Here is a 24,167-nt window from a genome sequence, read left to right on the forward strand (position 1 = left end):
TATGTGTGGTATTAAATGTTTTGTAGTTTCACGTAGTTGTTGCCTGGAACATATTTCGGGGGTGAACTAAATGGGAACCTCATACTGTGTGTATGCAATGCGGGACTAAAATAAAAATTGACAGCTTACAGAGGACATTGAAAGATTTTTTTAATTAGAACAGCAGGAACAGAAACAACCCTTGAGCTCAAACCGAATCAAAAGAAACTACTGGAGCCTACAATTCCCATCATGCAATTCTGCTAAAAGGTTTGTGTTTCAATTTGTTCAAAAATAATGGTAAACAGTAAGTTTTGCACTATGGATAATTTCACCTGGGCTGAATAAAGTCAGCCAGCCGCTAGATTAATGTGTAGTTTCATTTTCACGGATCACAAAGTAATTTTAAAGACTTTTTATCGATAAAACTGACAGTTTATTTTTTGCTTGGAGTCAACGGCAAGCTTGAGAAAAAAAAAAGAACACTTGCAGGTAAAAAGCTTCTTTCCAAACAAGAATAGGTGGAGACCAAAACCAGAGCTTGAAAGAATAAATACTGGACTTTTCCTCATCAGACAGGCAGTGACATGACTCTGAACAATTATCCGATTAAATTCTCATCATGAACTAAATTCTTTGAAAGATATGTCAACAACAGAAACAATAAAGGACTCCAAACCTAAGAACTCTAATGCTACCGTAACTAAACTAGCAACAGAAACAAAAATATTGCAGAGCTAAACCAACAAAGTAAAGTAAACACTTCTAAGCCTACAGCTATGTTCTTCACATTATGATCAGATACCTTAAAAACTCTGGAAAAGCCCAAAACAGCTGTGAAAATCTGTAACTGATTTTGAAGGACAGCCAGAACTTTAAAGGCTCAGAATAACTTTAGTTAAAGCCCAGAGACATAAACAAATAAACCAAACCTTATCAGGAACTAGAGCTGTTTTTGAAATCTTAAAACTTAAGCTAGAATTACAGATGCTGTCCTAAGATCAACTGAACTAAAAGTGAGTCAGGAAGTAGACCAGAACCAGAAATAAAAACTGGATTAAACCCATGGCTGCTGGAGGAGGAGGAGATCCTCCTCCGACCCTCTGATGCTCTTCAGGATCAGGTTTCCTCCTGCTCAGCCCCCCTTCCTGCTCTGATCCAAACTGTGCAGTGGAATTATAGAAGGAGGGACCTGCTCATTTTCCTTCTTCTGTTCTTCTGTTTTTTTCTCTCTTTGAAGGAGGGGTCCATTCTTGTCTTCCCTAAACGTGAGCGGCAGCAGCTGGGTAATGAGGGTGCGTCCCCACTCAGTCCGGTCCCCAGCACCTCCCAGTTCTTCAGGCTCCCATATAAAAACCCTGGTGGAAAGTTCGTGTAGGCAGTAGGGAGTTTTCTGCTGGGGTCAGGAGGACTGTGAACAGACAAGCGGACCCTGCCCCAAACACCCGTGTATGAGTGGAGTGTAGCAGAAAGAGAAAACATCCCCAACTTTTTTCCTCTCTTGCCTCAAAGAGTCTACATGTCTAGTGGCATCTAGACATGTTCAGCTTTGTGGATTTGCGGCTGGCGCTGCTGCTCAGCGTAGCAGTGCTCCTGGTCAGGGCGCAGGGCGAGGACGACAGTAAGTTTCATCATTGTTTACTGGACCTTCTAAACCCCCTTTTTTGCTTTTGTTTTTTTTTTCTCTGGTTTTTGAAAGTGGATTTTCTCTTCATGGGTGGACGACTGCCGAGATCTTAGAGAAGAAAGGAAAAATTCTGACCTAGAGATAAGAACTTTGAAGCTCCTTCATGCATAGGTTCACAGAGACACAGAGCACCAGATTAGCTTGTAGTTTACACAGTACAGAGTGTGCGTAATGCATTGGGCATCCTAAGAAGGCCTCTCTCCCCACCTCTCTCCTTAGGTTTGTTAATGTCTGTCACCCCCCCACCTCCCCTATGCATGCAGAGCGAGTTGCTGCAGGTTTTCCTAGCTGTCCCCCAGGCAAAGTTTATAGCAGAGTGGCAAAATTTCACAATTTAAACAAAAAAATGTTGATTTTTTCATAGAAGCATCAGCTTTTTGGGGAGTTTTAAACGCCCAATACTCCTGTGGCATTTTAACAAATTAACCAACCTTACATTGAACCAGATTCTGTATGACGTTGACTTAGGCCTGAAAAGATGGACAGTTTTGATGTTATGACTAAAGAAGGGAAGCAGATGGATTTTGCACGCCAACTCCAGCAGAAATCCCTGCTTTCCTCCAGGAGACACGAGGCAGACAGGGAAAGTGCTTCACAGGCCTGATTGATGTGGCAGAGAAATTCACTGCCTGGAGCCAAGTGAAGAGTTGGCCAGGTGAGATAGAGAGGAAAACAGGGAGGGAGAGGCAGCAGGCGTAGTCATGTCTGCTGGAAACATTTGACCTCTGCAGCCTGTGAAGCCTTTTTTTCCTACACTTTAGATGTTTGGAAGTATGTCACAGAAAGATAAGTAACACAGGTTAGATAACCAGTGGAGCTCAGGCCTCTGTGGGTGTTAAAAGAGACTTTTTCTTTCTGAAAGAGGACAAAGAAAAGCTCTGAAAAGAAGAACCAAGTGACAGAAATTCAGTTTTTCCAGATGTTCCTCTTGTCTGGAAAGGACTCAGCTGTCTGCCTGCCTGTCTGTCTATCTGAAGCAGATGTTGTTGGACCGTCTGAACGGTCTCACAGCGCCACCAAGAGGCTTCTCTCTGCAACTGCTGACACATCTGGCCGCCACGTCCCCCACACCTCCTCCTCCCTCTTCTTTTCCACTCTTTTTTCTCTTACCTCTAATTACAAACATATGCAGACTGTTTCCACCAGCTGCTGCCAAGCCAATGGTTCCCTGTACTGCTGCTTTTCCCTCTGAGCTCAGCACTGTGGCATGCTGGGAGATTTATAAGCCTTTCACTGGAGCCCCACTTTGGGTTTGCTGGGGAGCCTGTGAAAGGCTTTGGGACTGTAAGATGGAGGAACTCTGAAGTTTTCTCTCTTGGTTAAAAGGAGGTGAAATGACAAGCAGATGTGTACTCTGTGTGCGTAACGACGATGTGACGTAGCCTACATCCAGACGCAGCACGTCAGTGACCTTTCTGTCACCTTTGTGGTGTGATTTTGAGGACACTTCCTGTCCACCTGTTCCCATTGGACAAGTTTGATGTTGTGATATTTCTGCATTGTGCCAGTATGGCGCATTTGTAGGTCGTTTTTTGAACATGACGCACTGAAACACTTTCATCAAATTTCAGTGTCAACAAAAGTGAAACTGTGCAGATCCTGACATTTTAACAGTGTATTTAAGATACTATTCTAAAATTACACTTTGATGTAAAACTAGTTGAGCTTCAGTATTTGTCAACAATGACGTGATGGAAGAATCTCTTTTGAACCCCAAACTGGATATTTTTCTCTGTTGATTTCTATACATTTAGACAGTAACTCTTTTTGTCTTATTTCAAGGTTTTTGAGAACTTTTACCTATGTGCGTGCATGTCCACACCTCACACTCTCTTCCCTCTCAGGTGCATCTGGAACCTGCACCTTGGATGGCCAGGTGTTTGCGGACCGGGATGTGTGGAAACCAGAGCCATGCCAGATCTGTGTATGCGACAGCGGCACGGTGATGTGCGATGAGGTCATCTGCGAGGATACAACTGACTGCCCCAACCCCGTCATTCCCCATGACGAGTGCTGCCCTATCTGCCCTGACGACGGTACGCCGGCCCTTTAATTCCTTATATTGTTGCTACATTACAACACAACAGCCCTTTTCTATCTCCCCCTTTTCTAAGGTATTCTTTTAAGTTTTTAGAAAAAAAATATCCAAACATCCAACACCCTGTGTGTGTGTTATCCCTATTTCTTTCACTGTCAAACCAAAAAACACTTTTTCCCCTCCGCCCTGCTACCTTCCCCTGTTCTTGCACGTAGGCCTACGATACATAAAAGCTAATGCTATGCTATCTTACATATGCTTATGTCATCATCATGGGACTCTCATTCAGTAGTTTAGCAAAATATGTACAAGTTTTTAGTGCGTTGACTTCCTTAATCAAACTTTCTCTCTTTTACCTCCTACAGGTTTCAAGTCCCAGGTTGAGGTAGGCCTTCCTTTATCAATTAACAGGAATACACACAGCTATCATAAACTGTCAAAAGCTATGTAGTTTAAACGATTAGGATTTTGTATGTACTGTTTTATTGCTTATTTATCTTTAGTTGACAAAAAGTGGGAAAATCATCAGCTCTAAAGTGAAGAACAGACACAGTAATCTCATTGATGAGCCACTTTACTGACTACATCAGATGCACGATATGTTGTTCATTTGCTCATTTATAGACTACTTAATTAGTTGTTATAAAGCACTAAGTTGCTTTTGTTTTCCTTTTTCCTCACAGGGACCAAAGGGAGAGCGTGGACCTAAGGGAGACAGGGTAAGTTCACACACTCATCCATCATTGATTTTTAGTCAACTGTAGTGTGTTTATTGTCCAGAAAGAATCCCTGTCAAAGCTTGAGTTGAAGCAGCTGCAGTGAAATGTGGTCAGATACAGGCTCATATGTAAACACAAGTTAGATCCTCTGTGGCTGTGAAGGATTCATAGTCTTTGAGAGGAGAAGAGAAATAACTAACAGGGGAGTGTGCTAAAAGCAGCTGGTTGATTGTTATACTTGCTTTGGTCAGATCATCTACAAAAGTTAGATGCATGCAATGAGCTCCACAAAACACGAATCATGTAAGTGAATTCTGCGTTGAGGGTTCAGTGTTGACTGAGAGCAGTTGAAAGATGTCTGTGTAGAAACATGCTGAGGTCAGGTTGAAACATGCAGACTGTGGGTGAAGATGTTTGGAGATGAGAAAGTGGAGGCTCCAGTGAAAGATGGTTGGAAGCACAGGAAATGGATAGATAGGAGAATCTGGAGATAAAAAAGTGTTTGAAGCTGAAAAATCAAGCTCAGTATTGAGTAAAATATTAACTTTCCATAAAAGGTTGAAGGGGCTTGATATTAGTTGAGAAAAACCCCTTCACCTGCAAATGAGGTGTTGATGTTTCCTGGAGAGGCCAAACTGTTGGGCTCTCCAATTTGAACTCATCACATCATATTTAACAGATGTGACTTCATGGTTTTTGACATGTTTTGATTTAGACAGTTAGCCAGATGAGTTGAAAGTTCTTTAGTTATTATATTTTGAGCAACTTGAAAGTATCTCCAAAGAATACTTAACTCTCATAACTTATTCAAACTTTTTGATTGTTTCCTATAGAGCAAACATTTTCCCCCAAAATATAGCAATAGTTGGTCTTACCCACTTCCTGTATGGTGATGTCACATGACCACTTCCAGCTCATTCATGGTTGATCAGCTGTGGTTGTCATCAGATGCAATGCTGCTCTCCCCTCTACAGGAACTAATGAGCCTGACAGAACACATATAGGAAATAAGATATTAAACAAAAAAAACCTACACCAGCACAGTCACATGACTTGGGGAGATGTTGTGGTTCCATCTTTAGTTATTGAAGTCCCTTGCACTCAAGTGACCCTTTGATTTTAGATCTAAAGCCTGACATCCTCTGTTTGTCTTGCCCCCATCTACAGGGTCTTCCTGGTCCCCCTGGTAATGATGGTATCCCCGGCCAGCCTGGTATGCCTGGACCTCCCGGCCCCCCTGGACCCCCTGGCCTCGGTGGAGTAAGTTATGAAGTTTTAATAAATTTTACTTTTCTTGTTTATATGTAAAGTTGAGTAGTTCTAAGACAACCACTTGAGGAACAGACATCCTGTGTTGCACATAAATCTCAGGCATGAATCAGATGAGGCATCACATCATGTCTCTAGATCAGGAAGTTTGACTTCTTTGTTTGCGGTTAGAAGACTTACAAAAATAACATAAAAATCTGCAGCAGAAATCTCTCCCAACTGATTATCATTTTTCTTAACCTTCATACAACATATGGAACAAAACCCACGTCAATGTTCCCTGTAGGGTGATGGCTTTACACTTCCTCAGAAAACTTAAAATGTCAATGTTATTTAGTTTTAAATACACAAAAGACCTGATAAAAAAGACTGATGCTGGAATGTTGGAAGTGCTGTTTCAACTAAAGCAGTTCGTCAACAAAATGGTCTCTCACAGTTCAGTTTCTTGAATTTGATGTAGCCTCTGGTCTGGGTCAGTACGTTGCACACATGTTAGCTAAATACATAATTTTAAAAATATATTTAATTTGGAAAACTAAGACTGTATTGAAATACTCAGTTATGTCCAATAAATTATTCTATTATTCCTAAGCTAACATTTCCAAAAATCTGCCAGCTAATATAGCAATTTGATACATTGAAGTATGAACTTCCATTCTTGTTTAGGACACATTGCAGTTCAGGGTTTATTTAGCTTAAATAAACTAGCTATTAATTTTGCTTTAAAGTAAGAAGTACTGTGGACTGCTAAGCTAGCACACTAAACTGAGCTAGCAAGACACATCAAGGTCTTTTAATAACACGCTAACTTAACTCACTTTTTAACTCACTTAAAAATCAGGCTGTGATTCAATTTACAAGACCTTTCTATCACTTTGTACATAATGTTTTAACTTGTTGGTGATTTATTTCCAGTAGACTTTTGCATATTTTGTGTAACGTTTAGCTTCGACACCATTGCTAAACCCCCAAGCTAAGCTAAGCTAACATGTGAATCTATTACAGCTGGCTTGCCTACTGATTTCAGAGTTTTCGAGTAGATTGAGCATTTCACAAGCATTTTACATTCATCCTTAATGTGATGAGTAAGAACTTCCATTTTAAACATAAAATGCTGGGCTAGATAAGGCATCAAGCTTACATTAACTTTACTTGAGAATGCACATCGCGCTGTACTGCAAGGTGTGTAAGTCCTGAGTTACACTAAGACTCTTGAGGACACATAACAACAGTAGCGACCAGAGAGACTTCTTTGAACCTGACAGATTCTTTATCACCCCAGAGTTTGGCAAAAAGTCAAAGGTCAGTGGAGGATCATGACAAGTAGGAAAGCAAGGGAATCAAAAACATGACCAGAAAACATGATACGGAGGATCAAAATAAGAAAACAGAGTAGAGCCGGATTGTCATTATTATTATAAAGAACAGACTGTTTGAGAGTGTTGTGGCTGGAATACTTCAAAATCATGTGCCCTATTTTTTCAGTTTCCTTACAAAATTCAAGTTTATTCTATGGCCTCTCTTACAAAGAGCAACATCTTAGGATTCAAACAAAAATGCCTAAATAAAGATCATAATTTCTACATCTCTGTTTTCTTTTCCCCAGAACTTCTCCCCTCAGATGTCCGGTGGCTATGATGACAAATCCCCCGCCATGCCTGTGCCTGGACCTATGGTAAGTTAGACCCTCAAAAACAAGCCTTTTTTGTTTTATTCAATGATAGAGTACTGACAGAGTGTCTGACTTGTGTCTGTTTGATTGACAGGGCCCAATGGGACCCCGTGGACCCCCTGGACCTGCTGGTGCAAGTGTACGTACATTATTTCCTCATTACTCAAATCAAAATGTTTCAAATGCTTGAATGCTCAAAGCTTTGAAGTCATGAAGACAGTTGCAGCAAAAGTCCTTTGGACATCTCTGTGGAATCACTTTGTCACTGCTACAGTAGACATTGCTTAGTTTTCTGTTCTGCACCCGACAGCACCAGAAGAAAATCAACACAGTTGTATCATGCACCATCTAGCATCACTAAGCATTTTGAGCTCTTAGCTTAATTTTGGGATTCTGGCATTTACTTCAGCTACTAATATAATCCATGAAAATTTTTCAGATTGATCAAATCTGAGAGAGAAATTTTTATCTCGGTGTAAACACAACAAACCATGTGGCCAGGAAAAGACAAAAGTCAAAATTTAAATCTAAGTGACGACTGTAATGCTCATCTGGTGATCGTGTTTATGTATTGCCACCTACAGGGACCTCAGGGATTCCCTGGACCCCCTGGTGAGTCTGGAGAGCCCGGATCTGCTGTGAGTATTAGAAAATCAGACACAAATGGACACCAGCAGTAGAATTCTGGTTCCTCTCTTACCTTTTGTGTGGGTTTGCCTCTACAGGGTGCCATGGGTCCCCGTGGTCCTGCTGGCCCCCCTGGAAAGAACGGAGAGGATGTAAGTGGAGTCCACAAAGTGTTCTCATTTTCACCATCCAAGGTCAGTTTGGATTCAAGAAAGAGTGTTATCTTTCCGCTGATCCCTTTCTTTTCTCCTAGGGTGAGTCTGGCAAACCTGGACGCGCTGGTGAGCGTGGACCTTCTGGCCCTCAGGTAAGTTGATGCTACCCTGTTATTCTCAAGGATGTCATGGAAAACACAACTGAACCACAATACTGAATTCTGTCTCCTGTCTTTTCCCCTCAGGGAGCTCGTGGTTTCCCCGGAACCCCTGGACTGCCCGGCATCAAAGGACACAGAGTGAGTCATAGCTTTCATGTTTTCATTGAGGAAAACCAAAATCAACTGTGTAACACTTGAATTAAGTTATGCCTCTTTCTCTGTAGGGATTCAGCGGTCTTGATGGTGCTAAGGGAGATGCTGGCCCTGCTGGTCCCAAGGTAATTGTTTAATCTGTTTTGGGAGTTTTTACTTACATACTGTGTAAAAAAGTCATTTTCAAACACTCATGGCAGCTTGAGTGCTTGTAAATATGGAAGTACCAAAAGTAGAGTTTTAGCTGTAGTGATGGTAGCTGTGGTAACAAAAGTAGGAGTGAAAGGGTTCATGCCTGAGCAGTGAATAACTAGCATTATTAAAATTTGGCACTGGAATATTAGCCCAAGTCATATTTTGTGGGGTAAGACACTTAACCAGGATCTGCCCCTAGTGTGCCATCTGTGTGTGAAAGGATCAATTAAAATGACTAGCTTTACATAACAGTATATGAACTTTAGTGTGATTGTGAATGTTAATGTGACTTGTAATGAAAAAGCACTTTTAAATGGTGAAAGGATAGAAGAATGGGCTATTGAAACACACAATGAAGGCTTTTAAAAATTTTGGAACATTTTTAAAATAAACAGGTATACAAACAAAATATTTGAAGCAGCAGAAGCTGAGATATCCTGACTTTTAGCCCCTATATTTGACCCAAACTGCATTTCCCATATTGCTTATTGTTTTGAGCAATACTTTGCATCACAAAACAATGTCCCATGAGGTCAAGTACTTCTTATGACTTTTGTAAAACTGACAGACTGACCCCTTCAGGGAAGGACTATAAATTCACACATAAGCAGGGGCAGCCTTGAAAGCAGTTACTGCATCAGCATTATTAGCCACATATTATCCTGCAGCAGCCATTTTGGCTACTTTTTAGCGAGCAGGAGCCATTATAGCAGTGGGAACAGCAGTAGCATTAGCTTTGTAGTAGCAACTGAGTTAGCTAGCAGCTACAATAATGGATATTTATTGACATTTTAGGTGCTTACTTTCTAGTGGAAGCCATATGGGCAAGTTATTGGCTAGCAACAACCATATTAGCTACATATGCAGCTACATGTTAGCTAGTATGACCATGACAGACGCTAATCACCGAACAGTAGCCATTCTCAACACCTGTCTGTTTGTTCCCATGTGTTTAGGGAGAGGCTGGAGCTCCTGGTGAGAATGGAACCCCTGGTGCTATGGTGAGTAATCGACCCACGTCTCCTCCATATTTACCACACAGTTACTAATTTGGACTCACTTTTCTTTAACAGCAAATCAAATCCTTGAAGCTAATTGATTCTCCATTTGTCTGTCTCAGGGACCTCGTGGTCTGCCTGGCGAGAGAGGTCGCACTGGTGCCAATGGTGCTGCTGTGAGTTCACACACACTTTACCACTACAACAAAGCAATTTATCATTGAGGCAATGAACAGATAATTTAATTATATTTGTATGTGTGCTACAGGGAGCTCGTGGTAACGATGGTGCTGCTGGTGCTGCTGGACCTCCCGTAAGTCTTTCTTTCTCTAAAAACTAAATAGATAAAATAAAGATGTAGTTGATGTGGAGACATATGAGATGCAGTTTTGACTTGAAGTCAGTAAGATTAAAGGACTTCCTCTGTTAGCTGTGATGGCCTGATCCTGTGCATACACATGTCTGACTGTTTGTTTTATTTAATTTCTGATCAGGGTCCCACTGGCCCCGCTGGACCCCCTGGATTCCCTGGTGGCCCTGGAGCTAAGGTACTATTGTTTTCAACATCATATACCACCCCAAACAAAAAAAAAAACTTTGGATATCTTTCTTCTGTAATTTCCGATAAACTGGCGAAAGATAAAGAATAAACTTAGTTGTATGTTGTGAACTGACAAATGAAACAATTTTGTTTCATTCATTGTTTGATTTTTGTTAGACCTTGTCTAACCCAGTCGCATGTGACCCCAGAGGGGGTCGCATGAGATTGGGATAGACAAAGTCATCAAAGCTGCAAACTGATCTTGGCAATTTTTTTTGACCAAAAGTGTCACAAATCTATCCTAAAAGAATATTTGTTCATGACAGTTTATCTGTGATATTATCGTGAAGTGTAGAAACATAGATTTCATTTCCATTCCCTTGTTTACTCGATGATTTTTTGAAGTGAACCTTATTCTTCATGTCTGGCATTATCTCATGTCCCCATGTCCTCTTTCCTTCCTCTAAATAGGGAGACGCCGGACCTCAGGGTGCTCGTGGAGGCGAGGGCCCCGCTGGAGCCCGTGGTGAGCCTGGTAACCCCGGACCTGCTGGTGCTGCCGGACCTTCTGTAAGGATAAGCAGCAAGATCTTTTAACACACTTCTTAGGTTTTTGATGAATCCCAGCAAAGAAAAGTAAACATCTCCCCCCTTCTTCTTTCCCAGGGAAACCCTGGTGCTGATGGAGCCGCCGGAGCTAAGGGAGCCCCTGTAAGTTTCTCTCCAAACCTAAATACGTTAAACATATTCTGCATGTCACGTTTAAGGGTTTTAATATCTTTTTATCGGAAAAGAATGAGAGACTGATAAGCAGCAGAGACTGCAGGCTGTTGTGTATCTGATATTGCCACAAACATCACTGGCTTTGCAGCATGATGTGACTGTTTTGTTGCTGTCTGCTGCCCCCTGCAGGGTGCTGCCGGAGTTGCTGGAGCCCCTGGTTTCCCTGGACCTCGTGGACCACCTGGACCTCAGGGTGCTGCTGGTGCCCCCGGACCCAAGGGTAACACTGTGAGTATAGCTTTCACAACTATTTGACAAAGATAAGATAGTAAATAGCTGCTCTTTTGTTTCTGTTGATTAAATTTTGCTTCTTAAATTGGTTTTGATATGTAAACAGAAACAAGTAGCAGGTCTTATTCTCTCTGTTGACAGCAATAGTTAATTAGTGTTGTGGTTTTATTTGTTTATCTTTACGTGTTTTTGTTTTTCTTCAACCCTTTTTAGGGTGAATCTGGTGCCCAAGGAGCCAAGGGAGAGGCTGGTGCCAAGGGAGAAGCTGTAAGTTCACTGTTTTCAAGATAGAGTGACTTCCTTTAAGTACACACGTGAACACACAATCAGTTTCTTATTCTGTCTTTTTGTTTGTATTCTCAAGGGTGCCCCTGGAGTTCAGGGACCCCCAGGACCATCTGGTGAGGAGGGCAAGAGAGGAGCAAGAGGAGAGCCTGGTGCTGCTGGAGCCCGTGGAGCTCCCGGCGAGAGAGTAAGAATCTCACCTTCTTCTTTATTGTTTTGTGTTACAAACAGAAAAATCAGTAGGGCTGGGTTGGCCGCCTGATAGTATAGTCTTACTCAATAGAAAATTGGTTTACGTTAAAACATTTCCCTATTTCATCACACCTGGAATAGCATGGAATAGTATGGAATAGTGGGAGTATTTGAGATCTTTCTTCCTGTAGTGCAGGAATAGACTAAGGCAACATGTTGATGTTATAAAAGCATAAATGCTGCAGGCAGACCTCTAGCTCATTTATGTAAGAAAATACTCTGGTGCCCCCTACAGGCTAGAAGAAAAAGCCGTTGTTACTCTTTAGAAGCTATAAACAATGTGGACTGCACACTTCCTTTAGCTTGAGTGAAGTTGAATCAGGGAAGTGCGAGAGAAGTTAGCCTCAGAGCTTAAAGACTGATGGAAGTGTGTTTGATTCTCTCTATAGGGTGCTCCTGGTGGTCGTGGTTTCCCTGGCTCTGATGGCCCTGCTGGACCCAAAGTGAGTCAAATGCACTAGCATTTAATCAAACCTTCAGGCCCCATTTCAACGCAACAGATTACTTCAGATTAGTTTGTAATGGAACCAACTTCTTTTTTTTCCTTACTTTTCTCTATAGGGTGCCACTGGTGAGCGTGGTGCCCCTGGTGCTGTTGGACCCAAAGGTGCCACTGGTGAGCCTGGACGCACTGGTGAGCCTGGTCTCCCCGGATCTAAGGTGAGCACGCTGCCTATCACAGTTTCTGTATCATCATTAAGCCCCAGTACAAGCCTTGTCCTCACATTTGACCTCTACCTGTAGGGTATGACTGGTAGCCCTGGCAGCCCTGGACCTGATGGCAAGACTGGACCTGCTGTAAGTTCAACAACACTGTAATATTTCAATTTTAATCCATTGTAATGAAACTTTCTAAAAGTTGTTAATCCTTAATAAATGTGCTTTTTCAGGGAGCTGCTGGTCAAGATGGTCGCCCTGGACCCCCTGGCCCAGTTGGAGCCAGAGGTCAGCCTGGAGTTATGGGATTCCCCGGACCCAAGGGAGCTGCTGTGAGTGATATTCAATCATTTTATATTAACATAGAGAATTACGAAATGAGACGCAAGCTAAATTATTAGTCCTCAGACATTTGTTAAAAGTTCCTTTTTTGCTCTTTCTGCAGGGTGAGGGTGGAAAGCCCGGTGAGAGGGGAGTGATGGGACCCACTGGCCCTGCTGTAAGTTGACTTTGCTCTGTTCTCCATTTATATGAGACTCTCTTGTTCAGTTGTAACACAAAACATCAAAAGCCCATGTCTAAAAGGTTGCTATCGATTTACACAGGGTGCCCCAGGAAAGGACGGTGATGTTGGTGCTCCTGGCCCTTCTGGACCCGCTGTAAGTAAAATTATCCTTAAGAGCCCCAAACACAAAGCTGGCCATGACCCAACCAACAACATAAAGCCCCACAATCAGATATGCAGCCAGCAATACTCCAAAATGTCTTACCTCTGGTCACTTCATGTTGGCTGTAACACATTTTCTCTTGCTCATTCTTAGGGTCCTGCTGGTGAGAGAGGAGAGCAGGGAGCTGCTGGAGGTCCTGGATTCCAGGGTCTTCCCGGACCTCAGGGTGCTGTTGGTGAGACTGGAAAGCCTGGAGAGCAGGTAAAGCCCAAGATATGAATAACTAGCATGACAAGTATGACTTTAATATGTCACAATTAGCTTATAAGTTGCATCTCTTCATGTGTAGGGTCTGCCTGGTGAAGCCGGAGCCCCCGGACCTGCTGGATCTAGAGTGAGTAACTCACTAACTTATCACTATATTCAGAGAGTTTTTCTTTGTAAAACCAAAAGTCAATTCCTTTCTTGTACTTTATTGTTTAAAAATTAGGCTTCAAACAGTAAAAAAACTGCCTAGCTGAAGCTCAAAAGCACATAATTAGCTTACATGTGCTCATGTTCATGCTAACTAGCTAAAGCAAGGACAATCAGCATTGAAAGCTAGAATTGCCAATTGAAGCTTATATTCAAAAATAAACAAAAAATCTTAGGATTTACAATATGGCTATAGAACAACTTTTATTTATAATAAGTATTACTTATTTCTTTAATATCTATTATTAATTTTAATTTCTTTTTTGAGAAGAATTGCTGAAACAAGTAAACAGTGCAGTTTTTTAGAAGAAAGCCAGTCAGATCTTTGTAAAAACTTGGACCACTTGTGCACTTATCTAAAATTCTTCCTCTACCTTCTCTCAGGGCGACAGAGGATTCCCTGGTGAGCGTGGTGCCCCCGGCCCTAGTGGACCTGCTGGTGCCCGTGGAGCCCCCGGCTCTGCTGGAAACGATGGTGCTAAGGTAGATCCCGGCAGGCTTGAAGTAAAACATCTTGGTGGCCTGTGGAAGTCTTGATGATTTTTTGGCTAACATCTTTTTTCTTCCACTTGCTCTTCTTAGGGAGATGCTGGTGCCCCAGGTAACCCTGGAGCTCAGGGTCCCCCAGGACTGCAGGGAATGCCCGGTGAGCGTGGTGCCGCTGGTCTTCCTGGACTGAGAGGAGATAGAGTGAGTGGTCAATATTCTTGATTTTACTAATCACCATCGCACACCAATTGCATCTCAAATTAACACTGAATAAGGAACAACTGCATCCCCACTAAGCTCTTTCTACAACAGGATCTGTTGTAGGGCCTGTCCTTGCATAACTCACTCTACTGTTCAATTCAACAACACAGGGTGACCAAGGAGCCAAGGGTGCTGATGGTGCCCCTGGTAAGGATGGTCCCCGTGGTTTGACCGGACCTATTGGACTTCCCGGACCTAATGGAGCCACCGGAGACAAGGGAGAGCCTGGCCCTGCTGGACCTGTTGGACTGACTGGAGCTCGTGGAGCCCCTGTAAGGACGTGTTTGTTGTACTTAAGAATCAGTGGATGAATCCTCTGCCAAATTTTATCCAATCCAGATTTTTGCAGCCCTCCAGTGACCCTTCTTTCCTTCCTTACCTTCTCTTCAGGGTGAGCGTGGAGAGGCTGGACCACCTGGGCCTGCTGGATTCGCTGGACCTCCTGTAAGTCACCACGAATGTTCTCACTTCTCTTCCTGACTTTTTGCCCCTCAAAGCTCCAAAATAGGCTTTACTGAGAAATCCCTTTGCTACACCACAGGGTGCTGATGGACAGCCTGGTGCTAAGGGAGAGGCTGGAGACAATGGTGCTAAGGGAGATTCTGGTCCCCCTGGTGCTGCTGGACCCACCGGAGCCCCCGGACCTCAGGTTTGTGAGGGAACACATCTGCAGCAAAAAAAATAATAATTCAGAGCAAACTCCAGAAGTCTTGCTGACCATGATGCCTGGTGCTGCCTCTGGATTGTTAATTGACATAATGTTGTTTTCTTGAAGGGTCCTGTTGGAAACACTGGTGCTAAGGGAAGCCGCGGACCCGCTGGACCTCCTGTAAGTCTTCATACAATTCATAACACTGACTTCATATGTCTATGTTCCTGGCCATAGCCATCTCACCAATGTCTATTCTTTACCCTAGGGTGCTACTGGCTTCCCTGGTGCTGCTGGCAGAGTTGGACCTCCTGGCCCCTCTGTAAGTCATTCTCCTAAGTTCCCACACTTTCTGTGACTAAACAAGCCTCCGGAAGGATTTTAAGCTCTATTGTGTTCTTCTTACAGGGCAACTCTGGACCTCCCGGACCCGCTGGACCTGGTGGCAAAGAAGGACCCAAAGGAAACCGTGGTGAGACTGGACCTGCTGGTCGCACTGGTGAGATGGGCGCTGCTGGACCCCCAGGAGTTCCTGGAGAGAAGGGTAGCCCTGGTGCTGAAGGTGCCTCTGTGAGTAAACTCATAGTCTTATAAAAAAAACTGTGATGCTGATTGGTTGGCATTATCCTTTAATTAACGGCCTCCACTGTTTCGAAGAGGACATGCCAGCCTTTTAGTTTCTGCAGCCTTACATCAACTTTGTCTTCTGTCCCCTTCAGGGTAGTGCTGGTCTGCCTGGACCTCAGGGTATTGCTGGACAGCGTGGTATTGTTGGTCTGCCTGGACAGAGAGGAGAGAGAGGTTTCCCTGGTCTGCCTGGACCTGCCGTAAGTACTTGGTGTTACTCTGCGAATATGTTGGAGCTAGAGCCAGAAAGCCAGAAAGCTCTAAAATGGCTTTGTGAAGTCTCATCTATCTTTAAACAATCTGAAAGGACCTTGAAATGAAAGTTCTTCCAACTCTGGAGATAAAAGTCTCAAATCACCTGTCTGTAATGCTTTTGTTGCTCAAAAGTGTACAAGTCACAGGTTTAAAAAGCTGAGTAAGCCTCCGTCAGTTGGAAGTTGTTTGAAAATGTTGTCTGACTGTCACCTACAGGGAGAGGCTGGAAAGGCTGGACCCGCTGGCCCAGGTGGTGAGCGTGGACCTCCTGGACCCATGGGACCCCCTGGACTGGCTGGAGCCCCTGGCGAGCCCGGACGTGAGGTGTGCAGAAACAAATGACTTTGAGCTCCAAGACCGTGCTTTTGTATGCTGTGTTCACAGTAGACTGTGAACATGTGTATTTATTAGTCAACTGTATCTTTTAGGGAAGCCCTGGAAACGAGGGATCAGCTGGACGTGACGGACCTGCTGGACCTAAGGTGAGTACAAACAACCCTGTTGCTAAATTGCCAGTGTCGGGGAGCTAGCCCATACCCTGGTGAAATAAATGTTTGAGAGCTGTGGTAGAACTTGTTTCCAAACTACTTTGAAAGAGTAAACTGGGATGCAGCCCATATTGCAAAAGGAAGAAATTGAGCTTCAGAGGAGCTGGAAACAAGAATCAGCACAACCAACCGGCAGAGTTAGCTCACAGCATGTGAACCGTGGTGGCTTCTTATTTTTGGCATTTAAGGCAGAAAAAGGCAAAAATATAGGAGGTTGCTGTTGCAAACCATAAATAAAGCTGTCCATCATGTAGCTTGTTATGGTTTGTATCAATAGGACGGTGGCAAGAATCACCAAATATCTTCCATTTTCTTCTAACGCTAACAGATTTACAACATCTCCTAAAGAAAGGGCTGATAGACGCAAAATTTCTTTGCTATTGATATTTAGGGAGACCGTGGAGAGTCTGGCCCCTCTGGAGCTCCTGGCGCCCCTGGACCCTCTGGAGCCCCTGGACCCGTTGGACCCGCTGGAAAGAACGGTGACCGTGGAGAGACTGTGAGTGACAAAACCTTTTCTGCCCAGTTCTTTCTTGTCATTTCCACTTCCTTTCACATATAGCCATCATCTCCATCAAACTAACTTTTGGACTTTTCAGGGACCTGCTGGACCTGCTGGCCCTGCTGGCCCTGCTGGACCTCGTGGCCCTGCTGTAAGTAACACCACTAGCTTTAATAAATAACCACTCAAAAAATGTAGGAGCTTGCATAGGAGCAAAAGCCAGCAGCCTTAGTAGAGTTTTACTTTCTTATAGGGAGCTATTGGACTTCGTGGAGACAAGGGAGAGACTGGTGAGGCTGGAGAGAGAGGCATGAAGGGACACAGAGGATTCACTGGAATGCAGGGACCTCCGGGACCTGCTGTACGTAATGTTACATTTTTACCTAAACATATACAAACAATGCATGCACAGCACAGAGTTAAATTCTATTCTTGATTCTGTTTTGCTGTTGCACATAGGGAGCTTCTGGAGAGCAGGGACCTGCTGGTACTGCTGGACCCGCTGGACCTAGAGTAAGTAAACTAGACTGCGAGCTGTTCTTTTCCATTTAAAGAGGTTCGTGAACAGAGTCATGAGGTTTATACTATATGCTGTGTTTAGGGCCCCTCTGGATCTGCTGGTTCTCCTGGTAAAGATGGTATGTCTGGCCTCCCTGGACCCACTGGACCTCCCGGACCTCGTGGTCGCTCTGGAGAGATGGGACCTGCTGTAAGTCCACTTAGCGATACACTGTCCATTGAGCTTCTTTGGTTGTCTCACAACACATGCCACCATCAGCAAAATAACATTTTCTCCTCTTCCTCTTCTTTCCTCTCTTATCTGCCAGGGTCCTCCTGGACCTCCTGGACCCCCTGGAGCACCCGGTGCCCCTGGCGGCGGATTCGACCTTGGCTTCATCTCTCAACCTCAGGAGAAGGCTCCTGATCCCTTCCGCATGTACCGCGCTGATGATGCCAATGTTCTTCGCGATCGTGACCTTGAGGTTGACAGTACCCTGAAGAGCCTGAGCCAGCAGATCGAGCAGATCCGCAGCCCTGATGGAACCCGCAAGAACCCTGCCAGAACCTGCCGTGACCTGAAGATGTGCCACCCTGACTGGAAGAGTGGTGAGTAAAAAAGGGCTTGGACATTGTTTGTTATGCAGACAGCAGAACTTCAAGAATACTCTGCTTTGAAGATCTGAGTTTTCTGATCTTTTTCTCTCTTGGTCTCCAGGCCACTACTGGATTGACCCTGACCAGGGCTGCATCCAGAATGCCATCAAGGTCTACTGCGACATGGAGACTGGAGAGACCCAGGTTCCACCAGTTCAGCGTGAAATTGCCAAGAAGAACTGGTACACCAGCAAGAACCCCAAGGAGAAGAAGCACATCTGGTTCGGAGAGACCATGAATGATGGCCTCCAGGTAAATCAACTTCAATCCACCAAACGGACCACTTCATACTGTCCCATTCATGAGCTTCTTCATCTGTTTTGGCATCCTCTTCATCCTTTTAGATTCAGTAACATCACTATCCTCCTCTTTCCTATATAGTTCCAGTACGGAAGCGAGGACTCTACACCTGAGGATGTCAACATCCAGCTGACCTTCCTGCGTCTCATGTCCACCGAGGCATCCCAGAACATCACCTTCCACTGCAAGAACGTCATCGCTTACATGGACCGCGCTGCCGGCAACCTCAAGAAGGCCGTGCTCCTCCAGGGTGACAACGAGATTGAGATCAAAGCTGAGGGCAGCAGCCAGTACACCTTCAACGCCCTGTCAGATGGATGCTCGGTGAGGAAGCTTCTGCTGATTTTCCACTACCAGTCCCATTCATGATTGGATAAGCTTGCCAAATGCTAAAACTTTTATAGTCAGGAAAACCAGGAAGTAGAAAGTCAAGAGGCAAAATCCCAATTAATTTCCATCCTATTGGTACATTGTAAGCAATTTTGACAGATATCAAAGAAATTAAGATTTAACCTAACTTTATAAATACATCCTACTATTGTTGCAAATGTTTTGATTTTACTTGGATTCACTACGGAGCAGCCATTTTTGATGTTGATACTAAAACATCTTTCTTTTTCCCTCTCTCCAGTCACACACCGGTAAATGGGAAACAACAGTCCTTGAATACAAGACAACGAAAACATCTCGCCTCCCCTTCAATGATATCGCTATTATGGATGTTGGTGGTCCAGACCAAGAGTTCGGCTTTGAAGTTGGACCCGTCTGTTTCTTGTAAAAAGAAATCTGGACTTGAAATTGTTGTTGTGTGCGTGTGTGTGTTTTATTTTTCCTAGCAGTCATCTCTCTCTAAGAAAAGCCCCACCAAAACGTTTCTCTTTTGCCATTTTTCTGAAAAATCCGACCCTTGGCTCGTGATCTGACGAGTTTCCATTCGGCCGTTGTTCCAATGGTCCACTTTGCCTGAAACCTGCACTTCAACAAGATAGCGACAATGTGGCGGAGTCTGCATCGACGCGTACGGGACCACTACTTTTTTATTTCTGACTCTTGTTTATTTTTGATTTTTTTTTTTTTTAAATCATCACCAACACCAAGGATCCTGTAAAGAAGACATTTTGTTTCACTGGCAACAAGAAAATAATATATGCTTCTGTAAAGTGTAAAAAATTTACTGCCCCTCTTCATCCAGCCGAACCAGGCCCCTCTGGAGTTTACAGAAACCGACAGAAACACAAAGGTGACTTTTGTATTTTTATACACCACTGCAGTGAGAGGAATGAAAGGACAGTCCCAACAGACAGAACCCAATTGCTTTGTACCACGTTTCCGGTGTTGATGAATAAACGGTGAAACTGACAGCCATATTTGTCTCTGTTGTTCTGCCCCCTCCACCTTCCCCAGACAACTCTGACAACTCCCTCCTCTTCATCCGCTGATGTTGTAGCTGTTGTGATTTGTTTGTTGTTGTGGTTGCTTTATTGTCTGTGCCTTTCAGCTTTATCCTAAAGAAAAGTCACATTAAAACCACCAGCAGAGAAACATGGGTTTAACCTCTTTTTTGGAAAAAAAAACATCCTTTGGCTACCTCAGAAAAGCAAGCATTATGTGTTGTTAAAAGATGGGGCCCAGTGTTTTTGAAGTGATGCCTGCAGCTGTTGTGAGGGTTGGTGGGGTAGTCAAAGTTTACTGACACTTTAACAGAAGCAGGAACAGCTAAAACTTAAGGTGCTATTCTTTCTTTGAGGTCACTCTGACGTGGCAGGGCCCTCTTGGTGCTAAAACGAAACCATTCATTTGATTCTTGAAGTCTAGGTAGAGACAAACTTTCTTATTTGCAGCCTTGGTAGAGCTGGCGGTCAATTTCTTAATTTCTTGCTCTGTTTGAGCTCAAGTGAAAACACTTCTTTTGGTTTTATGTTTGCAACCTCCCCGCAACTTTTTCTGTCGTTCAAATTCTTCTCCTCCTCTTCATCCACAAATCTGTTGTAGTTTGTGTCTTGTTTTCGTGTATGGGTGAATTTCTCAAAAAAAGAAAAGGAAATAGCAATCACAGGGAGAGTTTTTTAAAATGCACAAAAAGAGAGCCATCAGGAAAGACAGACGGAAACACCACAAGGATCTGTACCTATTTTGTATATGTATAATAAATTGAGATGTTTTTAATTATTTTGAATGCTGAAATAAAGCATGTTAAGTGGTCTAACATTGAATCCTGCCTAATTTCCCTGAGTGACTGCCCCCTATTTCTTGAATTAAAGCAGCTTTTTTAACAAATTTCCAGTTGTACAGTGACTGATTGAGGAAAGGAGATCAGAGACATGTCACAAATGTTTTTGTTGTTAGTTTGATGTTTATTTTTAACCTTTTGGAAGAGCCAGTCTTTATTGAAACAGACAGTGTGGGTGTGGAAAGAGAAAAGAGACAACCTAGCATCTAAAACAAGACTAGAGGATGGTCTGTGGGACTGTAGTAGATTCTCATTTTTGGTTTTAAGGGCTAAATAAGGTCATTGGTGGTCCTTGTTTCCTTACAATCATGCAGAATGGATGCAAAAAAAACTGACTTTAACAGCTAAAGAAATGGAGCTTTGTTGCCCCAAGTCTTAAATTAACAGCTTCCTCTCACCAATAACCTCCCTTTATGCTGTTGTCTGAAGTTGTGTCCCGAATGAAATAAGGATTTCAAAGTAGCAGCAAACTTGGCAGCATGTTTTGTATCTGAGTCAGAAATCAGCGGCCTACCTTTCAATAAGTAGACTCTCTGTCTTGGGAGCCTTTGAGCTGGTGTTGTTTGATCCAGGCCATTAAATCCAATTCAAAATTTCTGAAAAAACATAATCCAACAGGAAACGTGTAGCTTTCATAATCCAGTGTTGATATGATAAGATATTTGCCAGAAATAATCCAGTATTTCCACAGCGAGACAGATCATCTGCACTGCTCAGGCAGCAGGTCTGAATGCTGCTGCATTAACCTGCTCTGGGCTGAGCCTGTTGGCATCAGCCTGGCTTTACAAAGACATCAATTGTCCACCTTTAGGGGGGCAGCTACCCAGGAAAAGGGGATAGGTTTGCAGTCCCAGCGGGAATCCGAATTATTTTTGCAAGAATTTGGGTCTTTATTTGAGGCCGAAGCAAAGGAATGCTGACTTCTCTGGTTGCAGACACAGAGGAGGCTCTGTTTGCTGAGAGGGACTCAGCAGCTGGCTTTACACCCAGGGTAAACATCAAAGTGATGTGGATGAGATGAGGGTGAGGCTGAGAAGAAGTAATGAAAAAGTGGAGAGATAATACACAATTTGAATGGGTTTTAGTTGTAGTTCACCAACGTTTAAAAAAACTTTAGTTTTGATATATTGCTTGTCTCATCTTATGTCACTGGAGATGTCAATGCAGAAACAGTAACTCAACGATGTGAAACTCCCATACTCCATGACATTTCAGTTCAGCAAACTAAAATAGATGTTTATACAGACTGTCACCTGTTGGTGGTGCTATTGCTATAAGGAGGTAAGGTATTGCAAGGAGGCATGAGGTGTGTGTGAGTGTATAATACTCAAATGGATAAATATTATTACTTAACTTTTTTTGTCTCTATAATTCCAGTAACATTTAAGTACCATACAGATGTCATACTCATGTAAACATTTGTGTAACTTTAAAAACAACTAAGTGTTACTAGAAAAGAATTCTAGACTTAAACCTTTGGAGCTCAAAAATAAGTTTATCTAAAGACAAAAGTTGCAGTGCTTACAAGAGAAGTGTTATAATTGACTATACCTGTTTAATATTTATGTACATACATATCCCTGCAATATTGCAATATTACTTGTTTTGTTGCAGGAGCTCATTTGGGGGATTGCTGACACCCGGTGGACATAAACATTACTGCAGTCCATCAAATCGCCCTTCTTTTGCTTGTGTTTTTTTTTTTATTCAACCCAGCCAAGTCTACCAAAAAACCTGAGCCATGTTGGAGTGTTGTAAGTAACACACACACTCCAATGCAGACCCACACGAAAACACACCTATCCTTATATCTAACTTTTTTATTTTTTCTAATGTTAGGGGAAAAAAATTATATTAAAATAAAATTCCTGCAGCATTTTTTTCCTTGCTGCCTCTGCTGCTGCTACTCCTGTCACATACAACTTGGGTAAGTTAGAGTACAACACAGAGACTCAAGCAAACCATGAAACAGCATCCAGACATCACCTTTGACAAGTCTGAGGCTATAAAGCAGGGCAAAATTAGGAAGGTTTTAGGAAGGACAGAAGAAGAAATAATATAGGTCTTTTCTTTGAGTTTGGCATTTTGTAGGGCATATTGGCACAGTTGTACCATTTCAGATTTCTGAAGTATCAAGCTTTATTTCATATTAATGTCACTCAGGTTCTAAAAAATATCAAAGGATTAAAAATAAATGAATAAAAAGCCCAATATCTATACATTAACCCTTCCCAGAAAACCATACAAAAATGATGATGCTTGACTCCAACAGGAGTAGATTAATTCCAAAATATATAAATCAATGTGTTATTATTATCATTATTATTATCATCATTATTACCAATAAAAACACAAAGATCAAAGCATTCATCATCACCACTGATATACATTTATATTGGCAATAGATAGGCCTACTCACCTTTCAGCTGTTTGTAGTTGAGAGTCGTTGCTATCTCTGTCCAGCTGTGTCTCGGCCAGCTGGTGAAGATCCTCTTTATCTGATGATGAATCAGATCCGTAGTCATCCGTTACCATGCTCAAAATTTCTTTTTGGTTGTAAACTTGTTTTCTGCTCGATTTGCTTTACAACAAACAAAATGTTTGCACGCTGTTTAGTTACCCCCTTGAGCAATTATTCTTTTTCTGTTTGACTTATTGGCGATTGGCACAATGAATTGGCTCGAGATGCATTACCGCCACCTACTGGATTGGAGTGTATCAGAAAAAGTTATTCATTGGTCAATTAGGATAATGACGCCTTCATAGAACAGTCAGAGCCAATAGAATCAAGCTCTGAGGACCGCCTTTAATTCAAGCCCACCAATAGCTTTTCAGGAGGCTAACAAGTTTGTAATACAAAGTGATGACTAAGCCCAAAGATATACGAACGAGCCTTTCTTTCCAATCTTGAACAGCGTTTTGATGAACAATCAGCTGAGCTGAAGGTGGTGTTCAGTAGTTTTTTGGGGGGAATTGCTTTTTTGTCACGTTCAATAAAGTTTCTGCTCATAAACAGCAAAGGTAAGACAAAATTTCTGGTTCTGATTTCCAAAGCCAGTGTAAACCAAAGTAAAACAAAATGTCAAACATATAAATCTTTTTACTAAATGAGGGTGAAGCTTGGCTCGACTTTCACTCGCTTTCTGGCTTTCTGCTAACCAGGTATGTGTACCAGTTGCTGGGCTAGTGAGTGTGTTCACACAGTCAGGTTGGGAGCTGTGAGTGTACACTGACACTGAGCCAAGGAGGAGGAGCTCAGTATGAATTTTGCGTTTACCAACAAGTTACCAAAATTCCTGCAGACCCTACCTTTAAATTCTAAAGTCTTATAAGAGACAGAGGTTATTTTTTCCCATCCATCTTTTTTTCAATATGTGTTCTTTCAGGTGTTCTTCTCAGTACAGGTATGGTGACATCATCAGTGGGCCTCTGGGTCGCAGCACCCATAAGGAGAGATATCTCTTCCTGTAAAGGTACAGAAAGTCATGTAATGGCAAAACTTTCTTTGGGGGATAAACTTATTTCAGCTCTTGAAAACAGACAAAGAAACTCTTGTCTAAAACTGACTTATCTCTAAAGTGATGTTTTACATTTTCAAGTTATTACT

At 42.8% G+C, this 24,167-nt stretch overlaps 1 protein-coding gene and 1 long non-coding RNA gene across 4 annotated transcripts; one reads left to right on the plus strand and one right to left on the minus strand.

Moving 5' to 3' along the window:
• Positions 1-167: 167 nt before the first annotated feature.
• LOC141809102 (uncharacterized) lies at positions 168-23,204 on the minus strand. Of its 3 annotated transcripts, XR_012599984.1 has the most exons (8): positions 22,980-23,204; positions 21,075-21,589; positions 13,919-14,219; positions 13,173-13,320; positions 10,605-10,762; positions 8,065-8,123; positions 5,299-5,409; positions 168-1,411 (listed from the first exon to the last, which is right to left on the minus strand). It is a non-coding gene; the product is annotated as an uncharacterized LOC141809102 (long non-coding RNA). The 3 variants fall into 3 exon arrangements; XR_012599985.1 differs by lacking the exon at positions 21,075-21,589; XR_012599986.1 differs by lacking the exons at positions 21,075-21,589; positions 22,980-23,204 and adding an exon at positions 14,674-14,905.
• On the plus strand, positions 1,370-20,589 carry LOC141809101 (uncharacterized). Its single transcript, XM_074695920.1, has 49 exons — positions 1,370-1,600; positions 3,511-3,702; positions 4,070-4,089; positions 4,388-4,423; positions 5,591-5,683; positions 7,299-7,367; positions 7,459-7,503; positions 7,949-8,002; positions 8,090-8,143; positions 8,245-8,298; positions 8,392-8,445; positions 8,532-8,585; positions 9,612-9,656; positions 9,776-9,829; positions 9,922-9,966; positions 10,148-10,201; positions 10,666-10,764; positions 10,861-10,905; positions 11,107-11,205; positions 11,422-11,475; positions 11,573-11,680; positions 12,135-12,188; positions 12,307-12,405; positions 12,490-12,543; positions 12,636-12,734; positions 12,848-12,901; positions 13,008-13,061; positions 13,224-13,331; positions 13,420-13,464; positions 13,929-14,027; positions 14,127-14,234; positions 14,405-14,566; positions 14,685-14,738; positions 14,836-14,943; positions 15,070-15,123; positions 15,212-15,265; positions 15,352-15,513; positions 15,663-15,770; positions 16,042-16,149; positions 16,254-16,307; positions 16,765-16,872; positions 16,973-17,026; positions 17,129-17,236; positions 17,335-17,388; positions 17,477-17,584; positions 17,703-17,982; positions 18,092-18,282; positions 18,412-18,654; positions 18,962-20,589. The coding sequence occupies exons 1-49, from the start codon at positions 1,519-1,521 to the stop codon at positions 19,106-19,108; spliced, it is 4,341 nt and encodes a 1,446-aa protein (XP_074552021.1). The 5' UTR covers positions 1,370-1,518; the 3' UTR covers positions 19,109-20,589.
• Positions 23,205-24,167: the final 963 nt, after the last annotated feature.

Source organism: Halichoeres trimaculatus, unplaced genomic scaffold (assembly GCF_033239565.1).
Source record: "Halichoeres trimaculatus isolate MK-OKI-2021-1 unplaced genomic scaffold, fHalTri1.1 fHalTri1_scaffold_20, whole genome shotgun sequence".
Taxonomy (NCBI): domain Eukaryota; kingdom Metazoa; phylum Chordata; class Actinopteri; order Labriformes; family Labridae; genus Halichoeres; species Halichoeres trimaculatus.